The following is a 26,997-nucleotide window of genomic DNA, read 5'->3' on the forward strand; positions in this document are numbered from 1 at the left end:
TCACCTGAAGTTGAAAATTACGATCTTTGATCGTGAACCGCTTAAATGCTCTACTCGGTTCAAAACCTAATAGGAAAGATTAATAATTAGGATATCACTTAATACCCACTAAAAGTTACTATTTTGGACGGAAAAAGGTTTACGGAAAAATTAAGAACTCGTCGCTAGGTAAAATTATTGAAATACCCTTAGGTATCAAATCTCGAGGACATAAAACTGTTGAAATTAATTTTAATTTTACAAAAAATCCAGAAAATATAAAATAAGATTTTGAATCTATTTTCCTGAAGTAGCAATGCCGAAAACAGCTTTAAAAGTGTCTTACAGTTCATACTAGAATAATTAATAAAATCGTTAAATGATAATATTTTCTTGTATATTCCAAAATAAAATAATATAAATACTAACATAAGCTAAAAACGCGTTCAGATATAAAGCTAGATTTTCTTAACCCCAAATCAAAACCGCAGACTCTTTCAAGAATGGTTATAAATAAATATTTATTTTGTTTTTCCAAATATACAAAAATTTAAAACTGTGTCAAAAACAAATTCGATTACGTATATAAAAAAAATAGCAGCTCAAGATATTAAACTAGATATATAAGAAAACACGTCTTCCTTAAATTTTTTCCATAGCAGTAAGTGATTTAATAAATAATATTCAGAGGAAAACATGATATGATAATCAATGAATCACATGAGTTTCAAAAGAAAATACCTCTGAAATGGTAAAAAGAATGCTCTCTAATTTTGTTAGATCACCAAAAACAAGAGAAAAGGCTATTTGGTAAGTAGCGTGTAGGGGTTTTTTTTTCTTCCTGTTTTCTCTACTAGAGATGAAAAATATGAAAACAAAGAGAAGGGAGAGAGTTGTTCGTTGGAGAAAAAGTGACGAGAAAACTTCAGATTATTCTCTCATTTGTGATATTATTCAAAGTTTAAAAATTTGAATTGATTGACTGATCGGTTGCTGGAAATTAGGGATAACTTCATGACTCCCATTAAGAATGAATTCAATCAATATTTATTGACGTAATAATGATACCTCTTCTACATAGCGTATTGAATATATATAGGCAGTGAATTTTAAAACCAATTCTCTATAACCGTATAGTATAGAATTAGAAATCAAATCTTTGACTTTTCTTAACTTAAACATATACCTTTAATCTTCAAATAAAAACTATACATACATAGTTACACGTAATACATGCATATACTCACTGCATGCATATACATAGTTTTTATTCTTTAGAAATCTTAGTGCCATAAAATAATGTATTAAACCAAAACGTCAACTCTCAAACAAATACCATATTTTTTTTACATACCAATTATAAATCAGGAAAATTACACTACTGAAAGTAAAAAGTATTTATGACCTTATTTTGTAACGTAAGAAGGTATGCTATAACCAATATATGTATATATAAAACTAATATATGTATATAATTATACATTATTAGACAACATAGAGCTTTGGTATGACATATATATTATTAGACAACATAATATATATATACCACATACCATAATTCATCTTAATACAGATATGACATAAACTTGTTCAAGAATTATTTTTTCCTGAGCAATATTTTGGGAAATAATTCTTTCATCTTTGTCTTGAGACAAAAATTATACAAAACACCAAAAAGAAGCAAAGTATTATGTAACACATAACAAACAATTCAACTTTAAAATATTTATCACAAAACTTTTAATTCTTTCGTGACTAATATTTTGGGGTTTCACACATATTACTTTATTTTATATAATATAAATTATTTAACGTTTTCATACATATATATATATATATATATATATATAAGTTACTTATATATATATATGTGCTAAGTTACGTGATATATACTTATATATATATAATCAGTTTACTATTTTAGTATACATTTTATATATATATATATATATATATATATATATATATATATATATTTATATAAAGTTATTTATAATGCGTGCATGTGCATATTTAATATGCATATATTATGTTTTTTTTATAAAATTATAATAATAATAATTAATATTTTAATATTAGAAGTAAGATTAGGTTTGGGCTTTTAGGGTTCGAGCTTCTAGGTTTAATTAAACCATATTTAAACATCTCATCCTCTTCTTTTAACGCTTCTTCTCTGCTCTCTCTTCCCCATCCCTCTCTTGGTTTGATCGTAGCTCCAATTAGGTATGCTTTCTTTTCTCTCTGGTTCGGATTCTTTGAAAACGGTTTCTTAAAACGCTTGCCCTGGTTTAAAAAAACTGTTTTGCGTTGATTTTTTTTTTGGAAAAGTTAGGTTTATGTTTCTTCTATCTAAGTCTGTAATCGAAAAATATTTTTATGAAATACAGAATATTTTCTGATTATTTTCAAATCAGCGCACAGACCTGAGATCTATTCCCGATTTTCAGACTTTAAACGTTTACTGTGGATACAAAACATTTGGTTTATACGTGCTGAAACTTTTACAGAAGTTTTCTCAGAGTTTTAATTTTTCACCGAAACCCTAATAGCCAATGGTATTTTGGTAATTTCACTTTGAAAGCCGTTTTTGAAAATTTCCAGAACCTGAGTTGTCTTTATAATTTTTCAACAGTAGCTTAATAATATTTTTCCCATCGATTAGGTTCCGAGCCGCGTAGCTTTTCCGACCCGTTTAGTTTTCCCGAGCCGTCCTCGACCAACGGTCGTGATTTCCGAAGCGAAGGTGAGAGTAATCTCACTACTACACGGATTTGTTCGAAAATAAAAATTTGTGACTATGCAATATGTTTTAGTTGTGTTATGTGACTTTATATGTTGTTTTTGTTAATATGTGTGACATGTTGACATGTTATGTTTCATGTGTTTATGGTGTGTTATGATTTAATTATGCATGTTATCTATAATATGTTCTTATTCTAAGTATGTTATCAAGTATGTCAATAAATTATGTTGTTCTTGCATTTGACGTAATCAAGTAATAAGTTTAACAAGTAAATAAGAGGGTCGTACCGCCTCGATCCAAGGAGGTAACAAGAGGATCTTCTCGAGCCGAATCAAGGGCTCACCTAGAGAATTTCCTCACAAGTTTATCAGATAGATGGGACGTTCTATGGGAGGTTGCAGCCCTATAGTTCGTTACTAAAGTGTACACTGAAATTGGTACGACTACTCCAGGGGACCCCGAATTAAAATATGTCAGACTTTATTTTTTGATATCATGTGTCTCTATTTAGCAAGTGAAATACTAATAACTGGCTATGCATATTTATTGCTCTTGTTTTGTAAGTATAGTTATTCTCGCTGAGCGTTAGCTCACCTATGTATATCCCTCCGTGTTGTAGGTAAACAACCTATGAGCAAGTGAGGAGGGTGGATCAGCGGCGGCGATAGCGAGAGGGTTGGGTTATGGTTGCCATTTTCGAAAATAAAAGACTTCCGCTTTACTTCCAGTTTTTCAATAATCCAAACCCAAGGTTTTATATTTTTTTCATGGTTTAAGTTATGTTTTTCATTTCCGTTAAAGGTTACGAATTTATTTATGGTATTTATTTACAATGGTATTTTTGAGTTTTAATTTTCGATTATGCAACTTCGACATTTTGGTTGTTTTCGTTCATCAAGTCTAAATGAAAATTTATTTTTAGGTTATGAGTTTTCAAACTTATATTTTAAGTTATGTTTTAAAAAAAAATTACCTCAAATTTTTTTAAGTTTTAAAAAGTAAGATAAGTAAGACGGTCCGAAAAGTCAAGTCGTCACACTTAAAATTTCGGATTTCACACATATTTTTGTTAATCTAAAATTACTAATTATTTTTTAATTGTTTAGAGATTATTTCATTCAATACAACTTAAATAATTTAGTATGCTAATTTTTTTTTATGTAATTTTTTGTTTTTATAGTAATTAATTTAATTAATAATATATAATTTTCATATTTATGTTTTTTTTAATAGTGTATTATTTATTTCCAAGAAAAATGTTGAACAATCTATGTAATGAAATAGATTAATTTTTGAATTTTTTATAATGATATTTTTATAGTTCTAAATTATTTATAATTAATTTAAACTAAATATTACACATAATTAATAAATAAAATATAATTAAAATATTATATATAATTAGTAACTAATGAAATTAAGAAATTTAGTGTAAAAAGAATAATTTAATTAAACAAAGCAAGATGGAGTGAAAATAAATACTTCAATTAATTTAAAAAGAATCCATAACCATAATCAAGGCTCGCTACACTATCATCCTCTCGGGTTCATGGTGACGAGAGTAGCAGAAAAGAAAAATAAAAAATAAACCATAAAAACTAAATTAAAACAACTTATAATAGCTAGGAGTTCCAGAATTAAAGAGAAGAAGATGAAAAAATGCTGATTTCGGTGGTGGAGATGAACGGCTTCTTCTCCGGCTTTATTTCTCTCTCAATGAGCCAACCATGAATTAAAAACGTAAAATAAAACTTCCTCTTTGTTTTTTGGAATTCTAAGATATTTATAGAGCGTTTTGGGTTGTTTTTGGATTGTTCTGGACCATTAGATTTAATTAGAAGGCTGAGATCTCATCAAAATTCGCAAAATCGGAGTGCAGAAAAACAGCCCCGCGCGGCACGGAGGAAAATCACGCAGCTCAATGCTACTTGTGCACTACGAGCGCGGAACGCGCTTCATGCTTGGTGGAGGATGCATGTCTTCGCACGACGTGAAGGAGGAATTGTGCTGCGCGCGCTTGAAGACTTGTGCACAGTGTGGCTGGAAGGGAAGTCACGCAGCGCGAGGCAACTTAATTCGTTAGTTGTTTTTCCAAGCGGCACCATTCCCACACGCTCTTTTCATTGTTGTTTCGTTTTTCTCTTTTTTCCACTGCGCAGACAAGTCCATGGCACCGGGAACAACTTCCACATCCATAACTCTTAGCTTCGGAGTTCGATTCTCGCAAATAAATATGTGTTGGGAAGCTTAGAGAAATCTCTATCCAATGTTGAGTAGAATTCATCTAGAATCTGCAATAACAATTCTCACTACTCCAATATCATCTTTAACACCAAAATACTCTATCAAACTTGAAAACTCAAAAACATATTAAAAATACCAAAACTCACTAAAGACCGCATGAGATTCAAGCTTGGAAAAGGGTTCAAATAACATATTTTATGCTCTAATCACTCTTATTCCTCAAAACAACACAAGTCATAATAAATATCATCTGGAATTTTCTCAGGGAAAGCAAGACCAAAAAAAGTTTTCTTCAAAATATACACTAGAATTTGCATTCCATCAACATTCTCCTCCAGGTGATACGTATTTTGTTTTAGAGTTTTGTTGCTAGCTAAGCCACTTGAAACGTTTGAATTTCATGTTAGCCAACGTTTCAATCTTTCTAAAAAAAATAGCCTTCAGGCTGGTGTGACAAATAAAATCAATTATTTTATATCTAATTTACCCCTATTAATTAAGTAATGATATTTATTTTTTAAATTAAAAAAAATCAATTTTCTAATTAGTTGGATATTAGTAACTGATTGAAATACGAATTTATTAGTCTCTCTCTCTCTCTCTCTCTCTCTCTCTCTCTCTCCAAAAATCGCTCTCTCTATAAAAAAAATCGTTTCTTCTGACGTCGGAGTTTCACAAATAAGTAGTGATTTTTATTGGAACCGGACCAACAAAAACAACCTCGTGACTTTAGCCAAATTCTGTCGTTTTAGGCTCCAGAAACGGTGTTTATTCGATTTTTTTTTCTTTTAATTTCATATTATCGTTAAAATTTGTAGAATTTGTTTTCTCTCGTGGTGGTTCTTCTTCTTTCCTACATCATCCTCTCTTGGTTGGGTTTGTCAGTTAACTTTGATTAATTATTCTTATTAGGTCGCTGATTTAGTATAGTTTTTGGCTTTTTATTTTATTTTCAATCGTCATAAAATTTTCGTGTTTAAATGACTTCGATTTCAGATTTTGGTGCAGTAACAATTCTAATTTTTTCGATTAAAAAAAGTGTAATGATTTTTGTTTTTAAATTTTTAGAAATAATTAATTGTGTGTATTTTATGGAAGTTGTTACTTAATTTGTGAGATTTTAATTACTTTCTTTTTTAATTTATGAAAATAAATAATAAAGGGCATTTAAGTAAGGGAGAGTGAGCATAGCTCAATCAACCCACCAATATTAGGAGAATAGCCTAAGTTTGAATAAATTAAGTGAATAGCCCAATTAATATTTCACTACCTAAATTACCCTCATATATAAGAGCAAAACTCAATTTTCCCAAAACTTAAACCTAAACTCGTTCTCATCTTCGTCCATTTCACGCCACCGATCCACTTCACGCCGCCGATCCATTTCACGCCACCGATCCACTTCACGCCGCCGATCCATTTCACGCCGCCGCATCGTCGCCAATCGTCGTCCATCCTCGTTGCTGATCCCTAACGTCGCCGGCGAGATCCACCATAGACGCCGTCAAGATCCGCCATAGATGGCGTCGATTCCGTCGAGCTCCGACGGCGACGATGCTCGGAGAATTGACGGCTCAGATTGACTCGAAAATCGGCGGGGGAGAGGAATCGGCGGCTGAGAGGAAATCGGCGGCGATGGATGGGATTGAGGAGAGGCACTTTGTAAATTCACGAATCGGTTAATTTAATTAACCTACTGGAATGAGTTAGGTTAATTAATTAACTGATTCGTGAAGGATTTGAAATTCACAAAAAATTTACAAAAATCATAACTTTGATATTCAAAGCATTCAATTAATTAACCTAATTCCGAATTCAATAATTTAGTAAATTAACTTTAGTCACAAAAAAATCAGAACCTAAACTAATATTCAACAAATAAGTTAATTAATTAACCTAACTCACTCCAGTAGGTTAATTAAATTAACCTATTCGCGAATTTACCAAAGGCGTTATGGTCTGAGCCGAAAATATTGGCTATTTGCTTAATAAAATGAAATTTGGGCTATTCCCCCAATAAGTATAACAAACTTGGCTAGTTATAACAAATTTCACTTTAAGTAAGACTAATATGTCATGGTTAACTAAAAGGTTTTAAAACGTAGGTCGGATTGACATCTAATATTTTTAAGGGAAAATGATATGAAATAGCCAATTCAAACTATGACTTTTGCAAAATAGCCATAATTTCATTAGGTATAGCAAAATAGCCAATTGAGAGTACTACGACTTTTAATCCTGCCTCGATTAATTTTAACCCAGCCTTCATAAAGCTTACATTCTGTCTTTATAGTTCGTTGGGATTAAATTTAATCCAGCCTAGATTAATCTTACTTTGGCTAGTTTGCTTATAGTTGGCAAACTATGGCTATTTTGCAAAAGTTTAAGTTCTATTTGTCTATATAGCCGCTTGACCCTATTTTTAAATGGCTAATAAGCTAGACTGCCCTTTCTTTTTACAATTGGAATTTTTTTATGCCGGCATATTCTTTTTCTCTAATGTGTTAAAATGAAAGGATATGTTGTGTTATGTGTTAAGCTTAGAGGATAATTTAAACAAAAAATTGGCTACGTAAGCCACCTAAGCTATAGGAATTGTAAATTAGCCAACCTTTGGTAAATAATTTCTAAATAGCCAACTTGCATACGTGGCAGCCAATTAACTACCTAAAATATATGTTTGGTTGTGTTAAATAAGGCTTTTATTAATTTGTTAATAAGTTTACTTGGCTATTTACAAGAAATTAACCAAAGGTGGGCTATATCTCAATCCATTATATCTGTGTGGCTATATAACTTAATAACCCTAATTTAAAATGTAACTTTATCTGTATAAATCTCCGCTTAGTTGTTCACGATGTAACGAAGACTAGGCCAATTTTTTTTTTTTTAATATTACGTTGAAGTTGAACTATTTCATTATTATATAATTTTCTAATTCATCAATAATAAATTAATTAATTGTTTTTTTTTATATATAAACTATATAAAATAATCAAATGGTTACCCTTAGAAAATTTTGTTGCAACTAGTAAATTTATTAGCTTTTTTTTTTTTTTAAAGATTCTAGTCAAAGTTTCATTTTATTAAGAAAATAGTTTACCAGATCGAAGTATATTAACTTCGGCATGTTGGCTATTTTTTTAATAAAATGAAAATTTGGTTATTTTTTTAATAGAATGGTGAGTTATTGAACTACTGGTCTAATTGTCCCAATTAAAATTATAGATGAATTATTCAAAAATTAAAAATATATCCCAACTCATTCTTTACCTTATTTTGGAATATTTTTTTTATTATTAGATAATTATACTAAAATTTTAACGTATAGGTGTATAAATAAGCTATATGGGTAGCTTTCTTTTATTGCTGAATAACATATATGAACATGTTATACTTATACCGCCTATACAAAATAATCAATTCAAATTAGTAAAATAGCAAAAAGTTTAACTTTGTAACACAACAAAAAAAAAAAAAAAAAAAAAAAAAAAAAAAAGAAGCCAAAGTTATGTTGTCCAACGTTTTTAAATAGTCAATAAAATATTGAACCCTATAAATAAACAATTTTGTACGATTGGAAAAATGATTGAGAGGGTCATAATTTTAATTGACAATTTGACACATGCTACTCGTCTATTTTTCGTAAATTTTAACTATTACACTAATTTTATCAAAATCTTGACTACTTTACAAATACATTAAATTTAGAGTTAATGACGACATAAATACTCAATGTTTTAAATCGGGAAATTATTGGATGATATGTTATGTTTTTATTATTTTTTAAGTTAATTTTGTCAAAAACATTCTTTGTTCTTACTTAAATAATCAAACATAAAATTTGATATAAATCTTCTTGATTTTTTCGGTTCAATTATGTAACCGCTTTCGTCTCCCTGTGTGGTAGTTTTGGTTCTTTATAATGACCCTTACCAGATTACCTCGTGTACGTCAATTTTCTTCTTGAATTTTAGTCTGTCCAATCCAGACGGTCATCTAATTATAGCTTGTCGAGTGGTCCTGGACCCAGACAGGACCGCTCTCAAGCAAGATGGATACCCCCAAGTTGCGACCACTACAAGCTCAACGTCGATGCTTCAATTCCTAATTCTTCAAACTACTTTGGAGTTGGAGCCGTGATTCGCAACTCTTCTGGACTGGTTATGGCTGCATTGGATCAATATCTCCCAGGCAAATTCACGGTCAAAGAAGCTGAAGCTCTCGTTCTCCGCTATGGCTTATCTTGGGCTTTGGAAGTCTTTCTGCTTTTCCACTTTGTGGAGTCAGATGCTAAGATTGTGGTACAAGCTCATGAGAAGGAAACTATCTTCAAGAATGAGTTTAGTTCCATTTGTCGGATGTATCTAGTTTATTGTCTAACTTTTCAAGAGTAAAGTTGTCTCACATCTATTGGGAAGCCAACATGACAGTCCATGGTTTAGCAACTTACGCTCTTTCCATAGATGATAAACTCATTTGGTTGGAGGATTACCCTCCTTCGATAGAGTCTGTAATTAATCAAGAACGCTATGATTAATAATAGATTTCTATTTTTCAAAAAAAAAAAATACTCAATGTTTATCTTATTTATTATTTTAATGGAAAAATACTAGAGATTTGTTCCGAGTATCACCATTACTACCTCGGGAGTTTATACTAATACAACTCTCCCATGGTACTATTAATTATGTAAATACTTACTTTTTAGTTCATATTTGATTATTATTGATTAATTATTCTAATAACTACATTTTACTAACTGAATTAAATAAACCTAATAATTCAAATTTCCATATAACCCTAAGCCCCTAATCTGATTGAACAACGAGAAAACTAAACCTAAAATTTGAATCTTATAAAATCAATCGTGAAGCTTGCAGATTTTCGATGATGGAAGATGAACAACGAGGTGAGAACGACGACGAGATTCTGTTGGGCGAGGAAGAGTATGAAGACGATTGCGAAAACGGTGACGACTTTGAACTGTTGGAAACAAAATATGCGAACCTCGCTTGTGTGAAAACTCAAATGGAAAAAAACTCACCTTTCGCTTGTCGCAACTTGTGAATCTTTCTCCGAGATTCACAATTGTCCATGTCTTCTTCTCCTTTATTGGAACGCCACGAAAACAATACGAAAACCTCTTACTCGCCGCGCGATTCTTTCCAGATGATGAAGAAGACCAATGCCCATCACCCATTTCCGAGAAAAGACGACAAAGAAGAAAGAGAGAACCAGATGACAAAGAAGAAAGAATGACACTAATCCCTAATTCAATGAAATTGGGGCTTTTAAAATAATCGTTCTTTTTATTTGCTATGTTTTCTCGAATTGACAATGCTATGTAGGACTTCTGTTAGTATAAACCCCGAGGTAGTAACGGTGATACTGAAAACTTACATTAGGTATTTTTTTGGTTGAAATAAAAGATAACGTATTTAAGTGACACAAAACTCAGACATTGAGTATTTAGGCCCCTTTTGACTCTTAATTTTAATTTGTTGTAACACCCATGTTCCCGTAGAATCGAAACATCCCTGCTTTCGGGAAGGAAGTAAAATAAATAAATTAAAAATATAAAAATAAATAACTGCTAACATTTTGTTCCTTGTGGAAAATGGTGTCTGCTAGTTGACGGACTATATGGTTCACAATGGCTAGAAATAAAAAAAAAAACATATGATTTTGAGTGGTGGGTTTTCAATTAGTTATACATAGTGCTGTGACTAGTCATTTTCAAGAACCTTCTTCACCATTGTCACTCGTGATTCATTAGGAATCATCTGAACAAATCAAGCCAGGCTCATCGTTCATTAAATATTAATCTGCAATCAATCTATAGTCATGACTTGAAAAAAAAAAAAAATCATCCAAGTTCCTACATATACAAAAAAATAAATTAAAATAAAAATTCAAAACTCATACACTAGAAGAATCATCAATGAGAGGACTATTATTATTATTATTATTATTATTATTATTATTATTATTATAACTAGTCAATCTATAGTCATGACTCGAACAAAAAATAATCCAGTTCCTACATATACAAAAAACTAAAACTCAAAACTCATACACTAGAAGAATCATCAATGAGAGGACTGGTAAGGCTATTATTATAACTAGTTTGAGAAGTGTAATGAATTGGTCTCATAGCCGGGTCCTTATAAGCAGTGACCAGTTTGTCAAAAAACTCTCCCATCATCGGATCACGCTCATCCTTCTTGTCCCTCTTGACCAAACTCTGAATAAATAAAATAAATAAAACCCACATGAAATCTACGCTAAGAGAGACTATTCAACACTCGATTAAGCACACGTGATATGGTTTTTTTTGGCAATCAAAAGACACACGTACCTCGGTAGAGTAACCGATGAAATTGGGCAAGAAGCGTTTTCGACAGTACTCGTTGAAGAGCAGCGTGAGGATCGGGAGAGGAAAAATCAAGGTCGAAGCCAGAGAGACTTTCTTCAGCGTGAAGATTCCCACCGCAATGGCGTGCATTAGCACGAGCGAGAATATCATCGAGTTGTGCACGATTGGCCAAAATTTCCCCGCACTCTCGTACCTTGGTGCGTACACATTGATAAACTGCGAAAAAAAACGCATTCTCATCGGATCAGATATATATTCAAAACAGGCAGACTATTAGAAAAAGAAGGATTAAAAACTGACCTGATTTCGGAATATGATGTATCCGAAACAGTAGTAGATCAAGAGGAAAGGGAGAATCAGGGGAGCTAGGAAAAAGTAGGTGATCCCGAGGAGCCCGAAGAAGAGAATCTTCGGAAGGTCCTTGTGGTAATCGATATACGGGACTTCTTCGAGTTCATCATCATCTTCGCAGCCGGTGAATGGTCTCTTAAGCAGACTCAAGAAAAACGGCATTACACGGAAAAGTTCTGAGGAAGTGCTTGTCCATCCTGATGTGACGACGTATGCAATGAAGAACGATGACTGGAGAGAAACTAATCTTGTCAAGTTTAAGGAACAAAAAAAATGGTTTTTTTTATATAGGTTTTATTTTTCGTTCCTCAAATAGTCTATTAATTACTAGGCGGGTGACATTTTGCTCCATTTTCATAAAAAAAATAAAAATAAAAAAAAATTCAAATTTTCAAATGAAGTCTACACTTAAGAAACATAAAATAAGTTTGCCAACTTATAAAACTAGTTAATTATATATAAATTATATTCTAAACATGAAAAAAAAAAAAAAAAAAAAAACTGAATAAAAGTAAATAATTTGAATTGTTGCAGCAACATTGTGTTTGAAAGTCTTAAAATTATAAACAAGTTATTCAGTTTAATAATTACTTGTTAAGTTGTTTAGGTGTTGGATTTTTTTTTTTTTTTTAAAGTTTAATATTTTTACGAAACTGATTAAAATGCTACGATTTGAATAGTTTGAGGACCATTTTACTCCTAAAATTACTTGATGGACCAAAGTGTCGCACATAATATTTTAGGGACTATTTGAACTAGCCAAGAACATATTTAACGAGTGTCGTCTTTAATAACCTGTGCTGGGACAGCAACGGCCAACTTGGTGGGGATATTCTTGGGCTCAAGCAAGAGGTCAAGCTGTATGAAAGCCGAGCCGGAGAACACTGTTGCGAAGAATATGTTCCATACGGTGAACCAAAGCACTTTGTCACACGCGCTCCTCTCGATTTCGCTCTTCGAAATGTATCCTTGGAAGGACGAAAGGAAAGACATGATCGGAGGTATAGCCTTCAAGAACAAGAGAAGAATGAGATTCGGCAGATAACCCGTCACGACTTGACTCACCACCGTTCTGCACAAAAAAAATAAAACAACTCTGTTGATCAACTCATTGTGGCATTGAGAAATCTAATGGCGTTAAAGTAGTTGAAAAATCAAACGCTTTTTTTTTTTTTTACTTGCTTAAGATGCTCTTGAGGAAGGGAAACCAAATCTCCAACTGGTTGAGGTTAGTGAGGCCTTGCACGACGAGGACAGGGATTAGGAACATGATCGTGAGAAAAATACAAGCAACCACGACCACCAACTTAGAGATCCATCTTCGGATGAACGACGACGAAAAGAACGGCCAATAAACGTCGTTGGGCTCGGGAGCCGGCTCTGTGATCCACAGCGTCGGATTGCTTGACTGTTGCACATGACAAGCCGCGGCTGCGCTGAACCGAGAATTGAAGGACACGAACGCGGATCGAACTTCCTTGTGAATTAACAAGCGAGATCGCGTATCAAACGGGTATGTTAAAAGTAGATAAATAGCTCAAGACTGTTAAGCATATCAGAGACAAAAAGCGGGGAATTTCACATTTTTGCGTATGATCAGTCAAGTCATCAAAAATATACTTTGTTGCTCGAATGATTTTTCCCAAACACTATGTTTGACTCGATGACATTAAGCAACAAGTTGTCATTTTGGAAGAAAGCGCGTTTTAAGGACTTTGTACACAACAACAGATCGAGAATTCGAAATAATATCATAATAAGCTGGCTCGGAAAGCACAAAGTGAAGTTTTTATTCTTTGCACAAAAGTACACTTACATGTCCAGTGAATGAAACCCCAGACTGTTCGAGTCTCACGTTTTCCTCTATATCTACTAGCCTTTTTCCATAATGATCCACGAGATCCACTTTCCGACCACACAGCCCAAAACAGCACCCACGCTGATACTTCGTTTGCTCGGGCTCCGAACGTAGATGAGTGACTCTTTTGTATAATTTATTGCCTTCATTCTAGATGAACAGAAAAAAAAAGTCAAAAAGTTTAAAGGATCTGTATGTACCACTGCTTAACTCTATAATCAGTATTTTCTGTTTCTGCAATAAAAAATAAAAAAATAAAAACCATTTTATACTTAGCTAGCTTGAATAATAGAGCCAAAATTCACTTACAAGCAGGCTTCGAAGATTGCTTGTTCGATGAACAACCACGTTACACAAATATGTTAGAGGGTGATTCTCTTTAAAGAAGCTATCAACACATTCACCGACACTACTTCCTTTATCGACGGGTATGCTACGAACTAAGATCGTGAACTGATGCGGCTGAGGTTTCGACGAATCGAAATATGCCAACCTTTTTGAAGAAATGTAATAATACTCCTACAAGGAAAAGAAAATTCAGTGTCTCTATCTCGATCTATCTCTATCTACCAAAAACGATGCGAAAAAAATTAAAAGAACACTTACATAATAAAGAAGGCAACAGACGAAAATCGTGATCGCGTAAATAGCAGAGAAGTGAATCCACAAGCTGAAAAATATTCAAAGAGAGTTGGTTTATTTTCACAGGCTACATAAGTTCCGATACAATCCAGGATTTAGAAAAAAAAAAAAAAAAAAAAAAAAAAAAAAAAAAAAAAAAAAGAGAAAGAAATTTACTACTTAGAGCCGTTTTTCACATTCGAAATGGTGAACACGTCCAGCGAGTTGTTGTACAGGTTTGCTAGGTCGATGCTATCGAGCTTGTCGCCGGAGCAATTCACCGGCATAAGCACAAAGATTCCGATCACTCCGGCGAACACAAACACCTTCAAACTGCAAATTCAAAATTCAAAATTAAAAAATTTAAATCCAAACAACTTCGACGACCAGCCAAATTAAACGATTCTAAAAATAAAATAAAAAATAAAAAAAAAAACCTGAGCGTGATGGCTCGCATGAAAGTCACGGCGTCCAAGCCAGAGGAGATCAAAAGCTCGTCCTCGGAGAGAGACCAGGCGTTTCGGACCCATCCAGCTGAGGGAATCAGCCTATCGAGGTTGAAACTACTTCCTTGCTTGGATTTTCCCTGAGCAAGCAATCTAGGAATATACACTTGGTAATTCAGAGGCTGTTTCCTCAGAATCGAGTACAGAGTGAAGAACAACACGCACAGTCCTGAGTTTATCCCAACCGAGGTCAGTAACGCCGAGACTAGCATTTTTTTTTTTTTTTTTTACAATCGATCGATGAAGAAGATGAAATTCGAGAGAAGAATAATTGGAATATTCCAAAAAAAAAAAAAAAATTGTTAGTCTTATTTACTTCTTCAAAGTCCGTCAATCATTTTCAAGTACCTTTCTGTTTCTCTTCTTTCAGCGGGAATTTGCGATTTACCGAAAATGCCCTTCGTATTATTTATGGGAGGATGACGAGCCAAACACGGAAGGCGCGTTGGAGGTCTTGTCTTGTTCTAATTTTTTTTATTCCGTCGTTGGATCGGAGGGGCGATTTGGGGATTTTGCTGTGGGGTTAGACGGGACGAGTTGGTTCGGTTTTTGGTCAACGGCTTTGAGCAAGAAGGCATTGGTGTAAAAAGCTGAACCAACAGTCAGTCAATCTCGTTCCCGCCAATGTGAATGAGGTCCAACCAAAATGTTGGTGATGCTTAGGCCACGTGACGTGTCACGTGCTTGTGGCGTGAACGTTTGTTGCTAAATATAGTATTATTTAATTTTATGCCGTATTCAATTTCAAGGTAAGAAATCGGTACTACTGGTGCATGTGCATCGTACTATTTTAATATGCAAGAGAAAATTATAAAATTAACTTTGATACCGACTTCTGACCTTTCGTTTTTAGGAATATCGTGATTGTCATTTTGATTTCACAAATATCAAGTTTTCCAAAACTACGAGTAAAAAAAAATGCAAATGACGTTTTTAGATTTTTTTTTTTACATATCACAAATAGGACATCTGACACTTTTTTCATTTATGTAATTACCATTATATATTTATTTATTTACTTTTTGTAAATGTCAATGTCTCATGGACCCCAGTCTCACCTACCACTCTCTCAATATTCTTTGTCCTTATATGTTATAATAAAGTACACATAAATAATTAATAAAATACACACATTTTTTTTTATATTTATGAAATTAGTTTGATTTAACTTCCATGAAAATAATAAAGTACACACATAAATAATTAATAAATTAGACACATTTTTTTATTTTTATGAAATTAGTATGATTTAATTCCATGAAAATATTAAAGCACACACATGAATAATTAATAAATTAGACACATTTTTTTATTTTTATGAAATTAATCTGATTTAACTTCCATGAAAATAAAAATGTACACACATAAATAATTAATAAATTAGACACATTTTTATTTTTATGAAATTAGTTTGATTTAATTCCATAAAAATAATAAAGTACAGACATAAATATAATGTGGAAAATAAAAATATAAAAATATAATGTGTAAATAATTGTCTTGTATTGTGAAGTGTTGTTGACACACATTAATTTTTACAATTTTATCATTTCAAATGGGAAAAGAATGTTAATTTTCTAAACATATGAGCATAGGTGAATGAGGTTTACTTACCTAGAAGATTATGAGGAAATAATGTGTCATGTATTGTGAAGTGTTGTTGACACACATTAATTTCTACAATTTCATCATTTCAAATGGAAAAAGAATGTCAAGTAGTCTAAACTTATGAACATAGGTTAATGAGGTTTAACGTCATATTGTCCGACATGTCGTTTTCCCCTCTAACTTATCCTTAATGTGGAAATTGATTGATAACTCATATATTAGCGTTAGTACTCCAAATCAACTCATTTAACAGATTTAACAGTCTAGAAGCAAGTTTATGAGGACCAAATGAGATCAAATGAACGAAAGAGAGCATGTTTCATGTAATTGACACGTATATCTGGGAATTCGTGACTTCTATGTCACAAAAAATGGAGATTTCATGACTTTTCTGTCACGAAAAATGGGGATTTCGTGACTTTCCTGTCACGAAAAATGGGGATTTCGTGACTATCCCGTCACGAAAAATTGGGATTTCGTGACGTATCTATCACGAAACAAACTCTTCAAGTCACGAAACAGTACGTTTTCATGACATTTCAGTCACAAAATTGGACACTTTGATGAAATTTAATGAGAAATCTCTCTTTTATTTCATTAAATACGTTTTAAGGGACCAATGGTTGTTATAAATATAAAAATAAAAAATTGAAAAAATACATGGTAAGTCAAACTCTACTTACTTAGAAGATCACGATGAAAGAATGTGTCATGTATTGTGAAGTGTTGTTGACATACATTAATTTGTACCATTTCATCATTTCAAATGGGAAAAGAATGTTACTAATAGTCTAAACATATGAACATAAGTGATGATGTTTAATGTCATGTTGTCCGTTATGTCGATTTCCCGTCTAACTTCTCTTTAATGTGTGGGATTTATTGATAACGCATGTATTAGGATTATTAGTCCTCCCAAATCAACTCATTTAACAGTTTAGAAGCAAGTTTATGATGACCAAACGAGATCAAAGGATCGAAAGAGAGCATGTTTCACGTAATTGGCTCAGATTTCGTGACTTCTCTTCCACGAAATTCTGAGAATTCGTAGCGTATTTGTCACGAAAAATGGCAATTCGTGACCTTTATGTCACAAAAAATGGGGATTTCATGACTTTCCTGTCACGAAAAATGGGGATTTCATGACTTTCTTGTCACGAAAAATGGGGATTTCGTGACGTATCTATCACGAAATAAACTCTTCAAGTCACGAAACAATACGTTTTCATGAAATTTCAGTTACGAAATTGGATACTATGATAAAATTTAATGAGAAATCTCTCTTTTATTTCATAAAATACGTCTTAAGGGACCAATGGTTGTTATAAATATAAAAATAAAAAAAATTGAAAAAATACATGGTAAGTCAAACTCTACTTACTTAGAAGATCACGATGAAAGAATGTGTCATGTATTGTGAAGTGTTGTTGACATACATTAATTTGTACCATTTCATCATTTCAAATGGGAAAAGAATGTTAATAGTCTAAACATATTAACATAGGTGATGATGTTTGACGTCATGTTGTTCGTTATGTCGATTTTCCGTCTAACTTCTCTTTAATGTGTGGATTTTATTGATAACGCATGTATTAGGATTGTTAGTCCTCCCAAATCAACTCATTTATCAGTTTAGAATCAAGTTTATGAGGACCAAACAAGATCAAAAGATCGAAAGAGAGCATGTTTCACGTAATTGGCTCAGCTTTCGTGACTTCTCTTCCACAAAATTCTGAGAATTCGTGACGCATTTGTCACAAAAAATAGGAATTTGTGACCTTTATCTCACAAAAAAAATGGGGATTTCGTGACTTTCCTGTCACGAAAAATGAGGATTTCGTGACTTTCCTTTCACGAAAAATCGGGATTTCGTGACTAATCCACTCATTTAACATTTTAGAAGCAAGTTTATGAGGCATGTTTCACGTAATTGGTTCGGATTTTGTGACTTCTCTGTCACAAAATTAAGAGATTTCGTGACATCTTTGTCAAGAAAAAAATAGGATTTTGTTACTTTTATGTCACAAAACATTGGAATTTCGTGATTTTCCTGTCACGAAAAATGTGGATTTCGTGACTTTTCTGTCACGAAAAATGGGGATAATGTGACTTATCTGTCACGAAACAAAATTCTTCAAGTCACAAAACTCTTCAAGACATATCTTATTATGTAAATTTTAAAATGATAACATTAGACGAATAAATGTTTGAACAAAACTTTGTAAGACATAACATCATGATCTTCTATGTAGAGGCTGACTTACAATGTTTTTGTTTTTGTTTTTATAACAACCACTGGTCTCCTATAAAGTACGTAACGAATAAACAAGTGATTTTTTTTTTCTAAATTCCCTAAAAGAGTCCCATTTCGTGACTCTGAAGTCACGAAACAATTCTATTTCGTGACTGTAATAGACTTGTTTCGTGACAGAGTTCTCACGTTTCGTGATCAAAGTTGTCATGAAAGTCTCAAATTTCGTGACACAAAGGTCACGAAAGTCCCAAATTTCGTGACATAGAGGTCACGAATGTCTAGAATTTTGTGACACAACAGTCACGAAAGTCCAAAATTTCGTGACACATAAGTCACGAAAATGACCCCAATTTTGAGAAACAAGATTACTTTCGCTACTTTTATTTCCTTTGTGACGCAAATACATGTGTTTAGAATATATGATATCCTTTAAATTTTAAAATGAAAACATTATCTCATTATCCATGTGTACTCATGGATTATTAGTTCTTAAGTTTCTTTGTTATTTTATTATTTTAATTCCCAACGCCACTCTTCTACCACTTTGAAAACAACTATTTTCGGGTAAATTTGTATTTAAATACATTTGACAAAAAGGTCACGCAATACATTTGTTTCGTGAGAAACAAGTCATAAAAATTTTACAAAAAGGTCACGAAATACATTTGTTTCGTGAGAAACAGGTCACAAAAATTGGACTTCGGTGACTTTTTGTTCACCACTTGATCACGAAAATAATGTATTTCGTGACCACTTGGTCACAAATATAATGGATTTCATGATCGTTTTGTCCCGAAAATAATGTATTTCACACGCAAATAATTTAAAATAGAAAGGGGTCAGAATCATATACAATACATCTAACATTATATTTGTTAGAATGCTATAATATTTTTAATGAAACAGTGACGGGGAACATCTGATGAACTCTGACACAACCATCATGCTCTTCTTCGTACCATTCAGCTCGAAACCGGCGTCCGAGTCGGAGATCCCTTGTCTGCACATGATGTACTCGTACGGCGTGAGGTTCATCCCGTCCGTCACCGCAGTCACGAAAACGCACGCAGCGATCGCGTAATACGCGGCTCTCTCTCGCCCAGAGACACCACTCTGTCGATGAAGACGACGGGTTCGTAACCGGGCCGACCGAACTCATCGTTGATCCGTTTGTAGCTGGTCTGTATTTCATCTTGTATTTCCTCGAGGTCTTTGCCTTTTCCCCGAGCCGGGGTTCGCTATGAAAATGGCGTGACAGCTATATTTGGCCAGGCCAAATCTCCACAATAGGATTGTCAACTTAATGTTTGAGTTATGAAGGAACAAAAATAAAATACTCCAAACATTGACTGGTATTTCTCACATCGATCGAGTCTCGTTCATCTTCTTAGCTCCTAAAACACACATTTTAAGGATACTAATATTAATCATCAAGGATAACAATACCAACAACTTTTTTATTTGATAAGATGGCGTATTTAACCTCCAAAGCAGTTTTCGTTGCATTCATGGTACGGATTTCCAGCTCTGTGGCAGACTCCATTACTCCCTTTCTTTTCTTCGTACCTTTTGTTTGGCACAACACCGTTAACTATAACAACACACAAACAAAAAACAATAAAATAAAATAAAATAATTATACTATTATCAATGAAAGTTCTGTGTTCATATTCTTCATGAACAAATTTTGATCACGGCCAATCGAACCAACAAACAAATTTTAAAGTGTTTCATTATTATTCAAGTTAGAAAATGACTTGGCTTCTTCTTGTCCTTGTGTCCTTTTCCTTCAGCGTTCCTTTTCAAGCAAGACTCAGTGCATTCATGGTAAGGATTAATTGCAATATGGGTTTACTTTTCCATTCAGATCCATCTTATCTCTGTTTCTTCAACTCGCATATGCTACGTTTTCAACCAATATACAAACCTGCAAAATTTCAATCTAGAAGCTCGTTGAGATTGTACTAAACACAGGGAATAAAAAAAAAATGTAGCGGGGGAGAGGGAAAAACTTGTTGAGGTTATAAGGCAAAGAGTAGAACTCATCGCTCCTCGAATCGGAGCTGAAGTGCCGAAACTTTCCTCGAATCGGAGTTGATACTCGAGACCCAACATCCGATTGGATATCTCAATTTTTTTAACGGTGAAGAAGAGAGGAAAAATTGTGGAGAGAGAGAGAGAGAGGAAGTGAGATAATCAGATAGAGAAATTAAAATAAATAAAAGGAAAGAAAAATAAATATATTAAATGAAATATAGGGAATTGTAATTAAAAAGTAAAAGTAAGGGTAAAATTGTAATTACATAATTCATTTTAAATTCATAAGTCTTATTTGTGACCTTTTAAAAAAAAAAAAGTCCAAAAAAGTCAAAACATTTTTTTAGAGCAATTTCCCTTTTTTTTCCATTGTATATGCTACTCATTCGACCTTAAGGCTTTGTTTTTTTTACGAAGGATGGAAATATAGGTGGATAGATTGTTTAGGATGAAAAAGAAAGGAAATGAAATGAGTGGATCGTAATTTTTTTAAAAATTGATTGGTATGTTGAGAGGAAAGATTAATATCAATCCGCCATGTTGTTTGGTATGAATGGAGAAAAGAAGAGAGTGATTAATTTTTAGTATGATAAAGTACAATAATATCTTTATACATCATCAAATTGATATTTAATTTGCACATACTTTATTTATATTATAAAAGTCGTATGCATGCAATTATGTAGCTGAATAATCATATTATATATATAATGTTATTAAATGCAAAATTGCATATATTATAAAGTAGTTAAACAAAAGTAATTGTCCTACAAAAATTATAAATATTATAATTTCTTGTACTTTTTTTTACGTTCAAAAGATTAATAATTTCACTATTAATATCCCGTCTTAAGAAGCAAAATAAATTTATGAACTAGAGCAAAATAGGCAAAATTACTAATAATTTTTTTACAAAAAGTGTTATATGATATTCTAGAATCACATAAGCACAAAGTTTCACTCCTTGTTGCTTGAAGGCATCATCTTTTGAAGAAGTTCAAGACGACGTTCGCTTGAGAAGGCAAAGAAAGCTCGGACTTTAGAGGAGTCCTTGATTAAAATAGAAAATCATCAGGTTGAATATGATCCGGAACATCAATCTTCAATAGTTCGGCATAAACTTCCTCCTCCAAATAAACTTTTGGCCTTCCTCTCTCAATTGCATCAATTCCTTTTTCGACTATGATTTTTCTCTCTCGAATGACGAGATTACCTTATTTCATTACATCAACAACGCCTCATATGCTTGATTTCATAGCGCTTCCATATGTTTATCAAACGAATCCATCATAGTTAATTTTCTTTTTGTACCTGTAGATGAGTTTGGAATTTGAGAGGCTTGTTGTGACTTGACTTGCCACATGACTTGTGCTATATTATCCATCAAGATGGCTCCTTTTCTAGCATAATTCTCCATCATTTGATATGTGTTAAACTCTTCTACTTCCGGTTCTCGGTCCATAAGTTTTCGATCTACTTGCCTAAGTAATTCATCATCCGGATCCACGGCCATTAGATAGTTATGCAAAATAAAACAAGCTAATACAACTTCCGTGAGTGTCTTGATAGGATATTGAGGCTCGGTACCACTCGATATGATTTTCTCCATCGGGTTGTCTAAAAAAAAGTGTCTTCTAATGATAGTATTGCTCTTAACACTTCGTGGAAATGTCTACTTATTGTCTCACCACTCCGACGAAAGAAAAATGATATAAGACGATTTTTAGCACAATGTGATATTACATGGAGGAACTTAGCCACTTGTTCCTCTATTATTAAGTTTTTGTTATCCTTAAAACGACCCGGTCATCGAAGTAGATCACACCACTTATCAAATGCAAAAGGACTCATTCGTATTATCTACGAACTTAAATTGGGTTTCTTTGAACTTGATCACTAGGAAACTATATGTATGGTCGAGAGTATAGAGAAAAATATTGCTTGACACTTTGTGATTCAATATCATGTGTAATTTGGAACAAGATTCTAAATTTATTTGGAATTATATCTTCGTTGTGGAATTAGGTTCTCAATTCAATCCCGCTAGTGGCGTTGATAACATTAATCAATTTGGACAAGGGGGAAATTGAGTTGTAACCCCGGGCCCAAGCCCTTTAACTACACAAGGAAAGAATCAAGAATGTGAAAATTCATTGAGCTACCTCATTTCATAAAAAATAATTATATCTTGTTTCTCAATCTTATTCCGAGAATATTTTATTATTTGTGGTATACCTGTGGGAGTAAATATCTTTCCCCTCTATCTAGCGAACTAGATCGACTAGGCCCACAACGAGCTCGGTCCAAAAGGAAAGATAATCGTCAGATCGGCCCAAAGCCCAGTTCGGCCTAATAAGCCCAAAACGGTCCAAGACATTATTCCGGATGGAAATCAGACACGACCCGGGCCCATAGACGTTCCCAGACGGTCCCGCCAAGGAATTTGAAGTTCGAAGTCATCAAAGAAACGGTCAAATCGCCTAGAAGAGTGGAGATGTGCGCAAGAATAAAGGATCGAAGACCAGTTCTGCACGTACACGTGCATCGATCTGAAGATGAAGGAAATTCGGAAAAGTGGCTATAAAAGCTCGTTCCATCCTCGTTGAGAGGGACGGATTTTTGGAGGGAGAGAGAGAGATTGCGATATTATCTTCTGAAGCTTATTTTCTATTCATTTCCATTCGGATTTTTCTTATTCTTATAGAGCTTTATTTGATTATCAATAAAAAAAGGAGCATCCTTTCACCTTATTTATATTGCTATTTATATTGTTTATTAATTCCTTTCGGATTCTAGTTCACTCTTCATAAACGGATTCTGAGACCATCTATTCATATAAATAAATATACTAGATAAATCGAAATAATCCAGTGTAGATTGTTGGGTCGAGAAATCGGTTCAACAATTTGGCGCCGTCTGTGAGAACCTTATCAGAAACCTAACACCGAAGAACACAGATCGGATCTGAAAGAATGTCTTCTAACAGCGAGCACGAAATCCCGATCTCTGGAGCTGATTCAGAGACACGGGCTCTTCTACTAAAACTCGTTGAAACCACCGCCGAATTCCAGAGATCAACCCGATCCCAGCTCGATAGCTTGACAACCGCACAATCTTCACTTCAAGAGCAGCTCGACGCTGAGCGAGCTATCCTGCTGAGTTCGACCGATCCACCTACCGCAAACGGACGAAGGTTCGTTCCGCCCGGGAGGCGGTTAAGTTTTTCTGGGATCCACATGTCGCCCGACACGGCCGACCCTAGCAATACGGCCGGGATGGGTCAGTTTGATGGGCAGGTCGAAGCCAGTGTTTGGCGAGCTTGATCGACTCAAGGCGACCTACCACCCCCACCTCCAGGAGGCCCTCCTCCTGGATATGTTCCCCAGATCATCAACCTCCCCCGCGAGGGAGGAGTGCCCGAGGAACTGAATCATTTCTAGCCGATAGCTCGCCCGAATGAAGGAAACCCTCAGAGAAGAGAAATCCGAACTGGGGGAGAACAGTTCGCCGAAGTAAACCCTCAGAGAAGAGAAATCCGAACTGGGGGAGAACAGTTCGCCGAAGGAAACCCTCAGAGAGGAGAAATCCGAACTGGGGGAGAACAGTTCGCCGAAGGAAACCCTCAGAGAGGAGAAATCCAAACTGGGGGAGAGCAGTTCGCCGAAGGAACCCAGAGGGACGATCACCCCGCGTTCAACGCTTTCCGCCAGTTGGTGGAGGAGAAGTTCCGGGCTGTCGATTCCCGAATGCACTATGCCACGAGTTCGGCCCCTGAGATCGACCGATTGGTGGCAGACACCGGTCGAACTCCTTTTGCTCCGTGCATCACCCAGGTCAGGATTGGGGACACCGGGAAAGTCAGGCTCCCCAAGTACTCCGGTACTTCCAACCCAAAAACCTACGTAACAGCCTTTCGCATCGCGATGGGGCGAGCATGTCTGCGAGATAACGAGCGAGAAGCAGGGTTTTGCCAGCTATTCGCCGAAAATCTATCAGGAAGTGCCCTAGATTGGTTTTCCCAACTGGAGGAAGGATCCATAAGTTCTTTTCAACAGCTGTCGGCCGCGTTCATCAAACACTACTCAATGCTGGTGGAAGATGAGGCGACCATGGCGGATCTATGGAACACTCAACAGGCCAGAGACGAGACCTTGAAAAGCTTCATGACAAGGTTCAAAACCGTCATGTCAAAAATCCCTTCCGTAGAGGGAGAATCGGCTCTGAACGCTCTAAAAAATGGACTATGGCACGAGTCCAGATTCCGAGAAGAAATGACCGTGAACAGACCGCCCACCATCGAAGATGCAATTCACCGCGCTTCGAACTACGCCAAAGCTGAGGAAGAAAGGGCCCTCCTATCGAAGAAGCATAACCCAAGGAAAATCCCCTCTATGACACCTGTTCCGGCCATGACTAGGTCACCCGGTATGAGACCTTACCGAAACAATGAATGGAGGAAGCCTCCGAGTATCCCGGAGCACGCCTTTAACGTAAACGATGAAGGAATTCCCGAAGGAAGCACCCCGAAATGGCCACGTGACAAGAAAAAATACTGCGACTTCCACAAAAACTACGGGCACGACACTCTGGACTGCGTCGTGGCCCGAAAAGTACTTATCGAGAAGTATAAAAATGGAGAGTTAAAGAACGTCGACCTGGGGCCACCACCCCAGAAGAAAGAATTTAACAACAACAGAACCCGAGAAAATCCCTCCCCAAAAAGAGGAAGAGCAAAGGAGGACGACAACGACGTCTCCCAAGCAAAACCCCGGATCGACTACATCATGGGAGGTTCAAAATTTTGCAGGGATAGCATAAATTCGATTAAGGCACACCAACGTCGACTTAAAGGTGCGCCGAGGTCACCTGGGTGCCAAGAGGAAGAAGATGCCACGATCTCATTTAGCGAAAATGATACCAAAAGGCTATACGGGCCCCATGACGACGCTTTAATTATCGAGCTCAAAGTGGGTAACTGCGTAGTAGCCAGAATCTTGGTCAACGGAGGAAGCTCCGTGGATGTTATATTCAAAGCCACTTTGGATAGAATGAACATCGAGGAGGCTGAAATCGAACACAAACCCAACCAGCTATCAGGATTTAATGGAGAAGTGACACCTTCTCTAGGAATCATTGAACTCCCTGTACGGGCTGGAGACGTAAACCGGATGGTCGAATTTACCGTTCTTGATTGCCCGTCCCCGTTCAATGCTATCCTAGGGAGACCTTGGATACATGGGATGAGGGCGGTACCATCAACTTACCACCTGTGCGTGCGATTTCCGACCTCCAACGGGATACAAGAAATCAGAGGGAGCCAAGAGGCGTCCCGAATTTGTTATATGAATAATCACAAAAGGATCGTCGAAAAACACCGGCCAGAAGAAAACGATTCGGAAGATCCAACTAGCAAAGAAGCCAACGAGGGCCAATAGCAATTAATGACCATCGGGGACGAAATCACCTTCTCGCCTCCGAAAGAAAGTTCAGAGGAAAAAGATGAGCCTAGTACGGAGTTAGTAACACAGATTCAAATAGAAGGAACCGACCCCGAAAGATGTGTAGGCATCGGAGCCAAGTTGAAAGGAAGCATCCGCCGAGAACTAATAGCGTTCCTAAAGAAGAACAAGGGAACATTTGCATGGACGACAGAGGACATGCCAGGCATAGACCTCGAAATCGCCGCACATCAACTCAACGTCGACCCCAGTTACAAACCTGTGAAACAGAATCGTAGGAAACTCGGCCCAGAAAGAGCTAAAGTAGTCAACAAAGAAGTAGACCGCCTCTTGAAATCCGATTTAATACGCGAAGTAAAATATCCCGATTGGCTCGCCAATACCGTCGTCGTCAAGAAAAAGAATGGTAAATGGCGCGTATGCGTCGATTATACCAATCTTAATAAAGCTTGTCCTAAAGACAGCTTTCCTCTACCACACATAGAACGCTTGGTGGAAGCCACCGCCGGTCATAAAGTCCTGTCATTCATGGATGCATTTTCAGGATTCAACCAAATCCTGATGCATCCCAACGACCAAGAAAAAACCGCTTTCACAACCGACAAAGGTATCTATTGCTATAAGGTGATGCCCTTCGGGCTGAAAAACGCAGGAGCCACGTATCAACGCCTAGTGAATAAAATGTTCGCCGACAAGATAGGAACAACGATGGAAGTTTATATCGACGAAATGTTAGTAAAATCACTACGAGAAACGGACCACGTCTCACATTTAGAGAAGTGTTTCAAAGTCCTAAACAATTACCAAATGAAGTTGAACCCGTCCAAATGTACCTTCGGGGTATCTTCTGGAAAATTCCTCGGATACATGGTAACTCAGAGGGGAATTGAAGCCAACCCGGACCAAATACAAGCGCTCCGAAATTTACCTTCCCCCCGAAACAAAAGAGAAATCCAGA

At 35.2% G+C, this 26,997-nt stretch overlaps 2 protein-coding genes across 2 annotated transcripts; one reads left to right on the forward strand and one right to left on the reverse strand.

Annotated features, from left to right (window-relative positions):
• Positions 1-10,852: 10,852 nt before the first annotated feature.
• On the reverse strand, positions 10,853-14,960 carry LOC149402936 (Early-responsive to dehydration stress protein (ERD4)). The gene is made up of 10 exons (XM_089609267.1): positions 14,613-14,960; positions 14,353-14,508; positions 14,161-14,224; positions 13,864-14,073; positions 13,513-13,704; positions 12,875-13,173; positions 12,492-12,768; positions 11,646-11,927; positions 11,328-11,561; positions 10,853-11,213 (listed from the first exon to the last, which is right to left on the reverse strand). The coding sequence occupies exons 1-10, from the start codon at positions 14,891-14,893 to the stop codon at positions 11,040-11,042; spliced, it is 2,169 nt and encodes a 722-aa protein (XP_089465393.1). The 5' UTR covers positions 14,894-14,960; the 3' UTR covers positions 10,853-11,039.
• Positions 14,961-23,552: 8,592 nt separating this feature from the next.
• Positions 23,553-26,015, forward strand: LOC149402937 (uncharacterized). The gene is made up of 2 exons (XM_089608568.1): positions 23,553-23,859; positions 24,043-26,015. Exons 1-2 carry the CDS (start codon positions 23,553-23,555, stop codon positions 26,013-26,015), a joined length of 2,280 nt encoding a protein of 759 aa, XP_089464694.1.
• The last annotated feature ends 982 nt before the right edge of the window (positions 26,016-26,997 follow it).

Source organism: Urtica dioica, chromosome 3, assembly GCF_054948205.1.
Source record: "Urtica dioica subsp. dioica isolate 48M chromosome 3, U.dioica_male_clone48M_v1_H2, whole genome shotgun sequence".
NCBI classification, from domain to species: domain Eukaryota; kingdom Viridiplantae; phylum Streptophyta; class Magnoliopsida; order Rosales; family Urticaceae; genus Urtica; species Urtica dioica.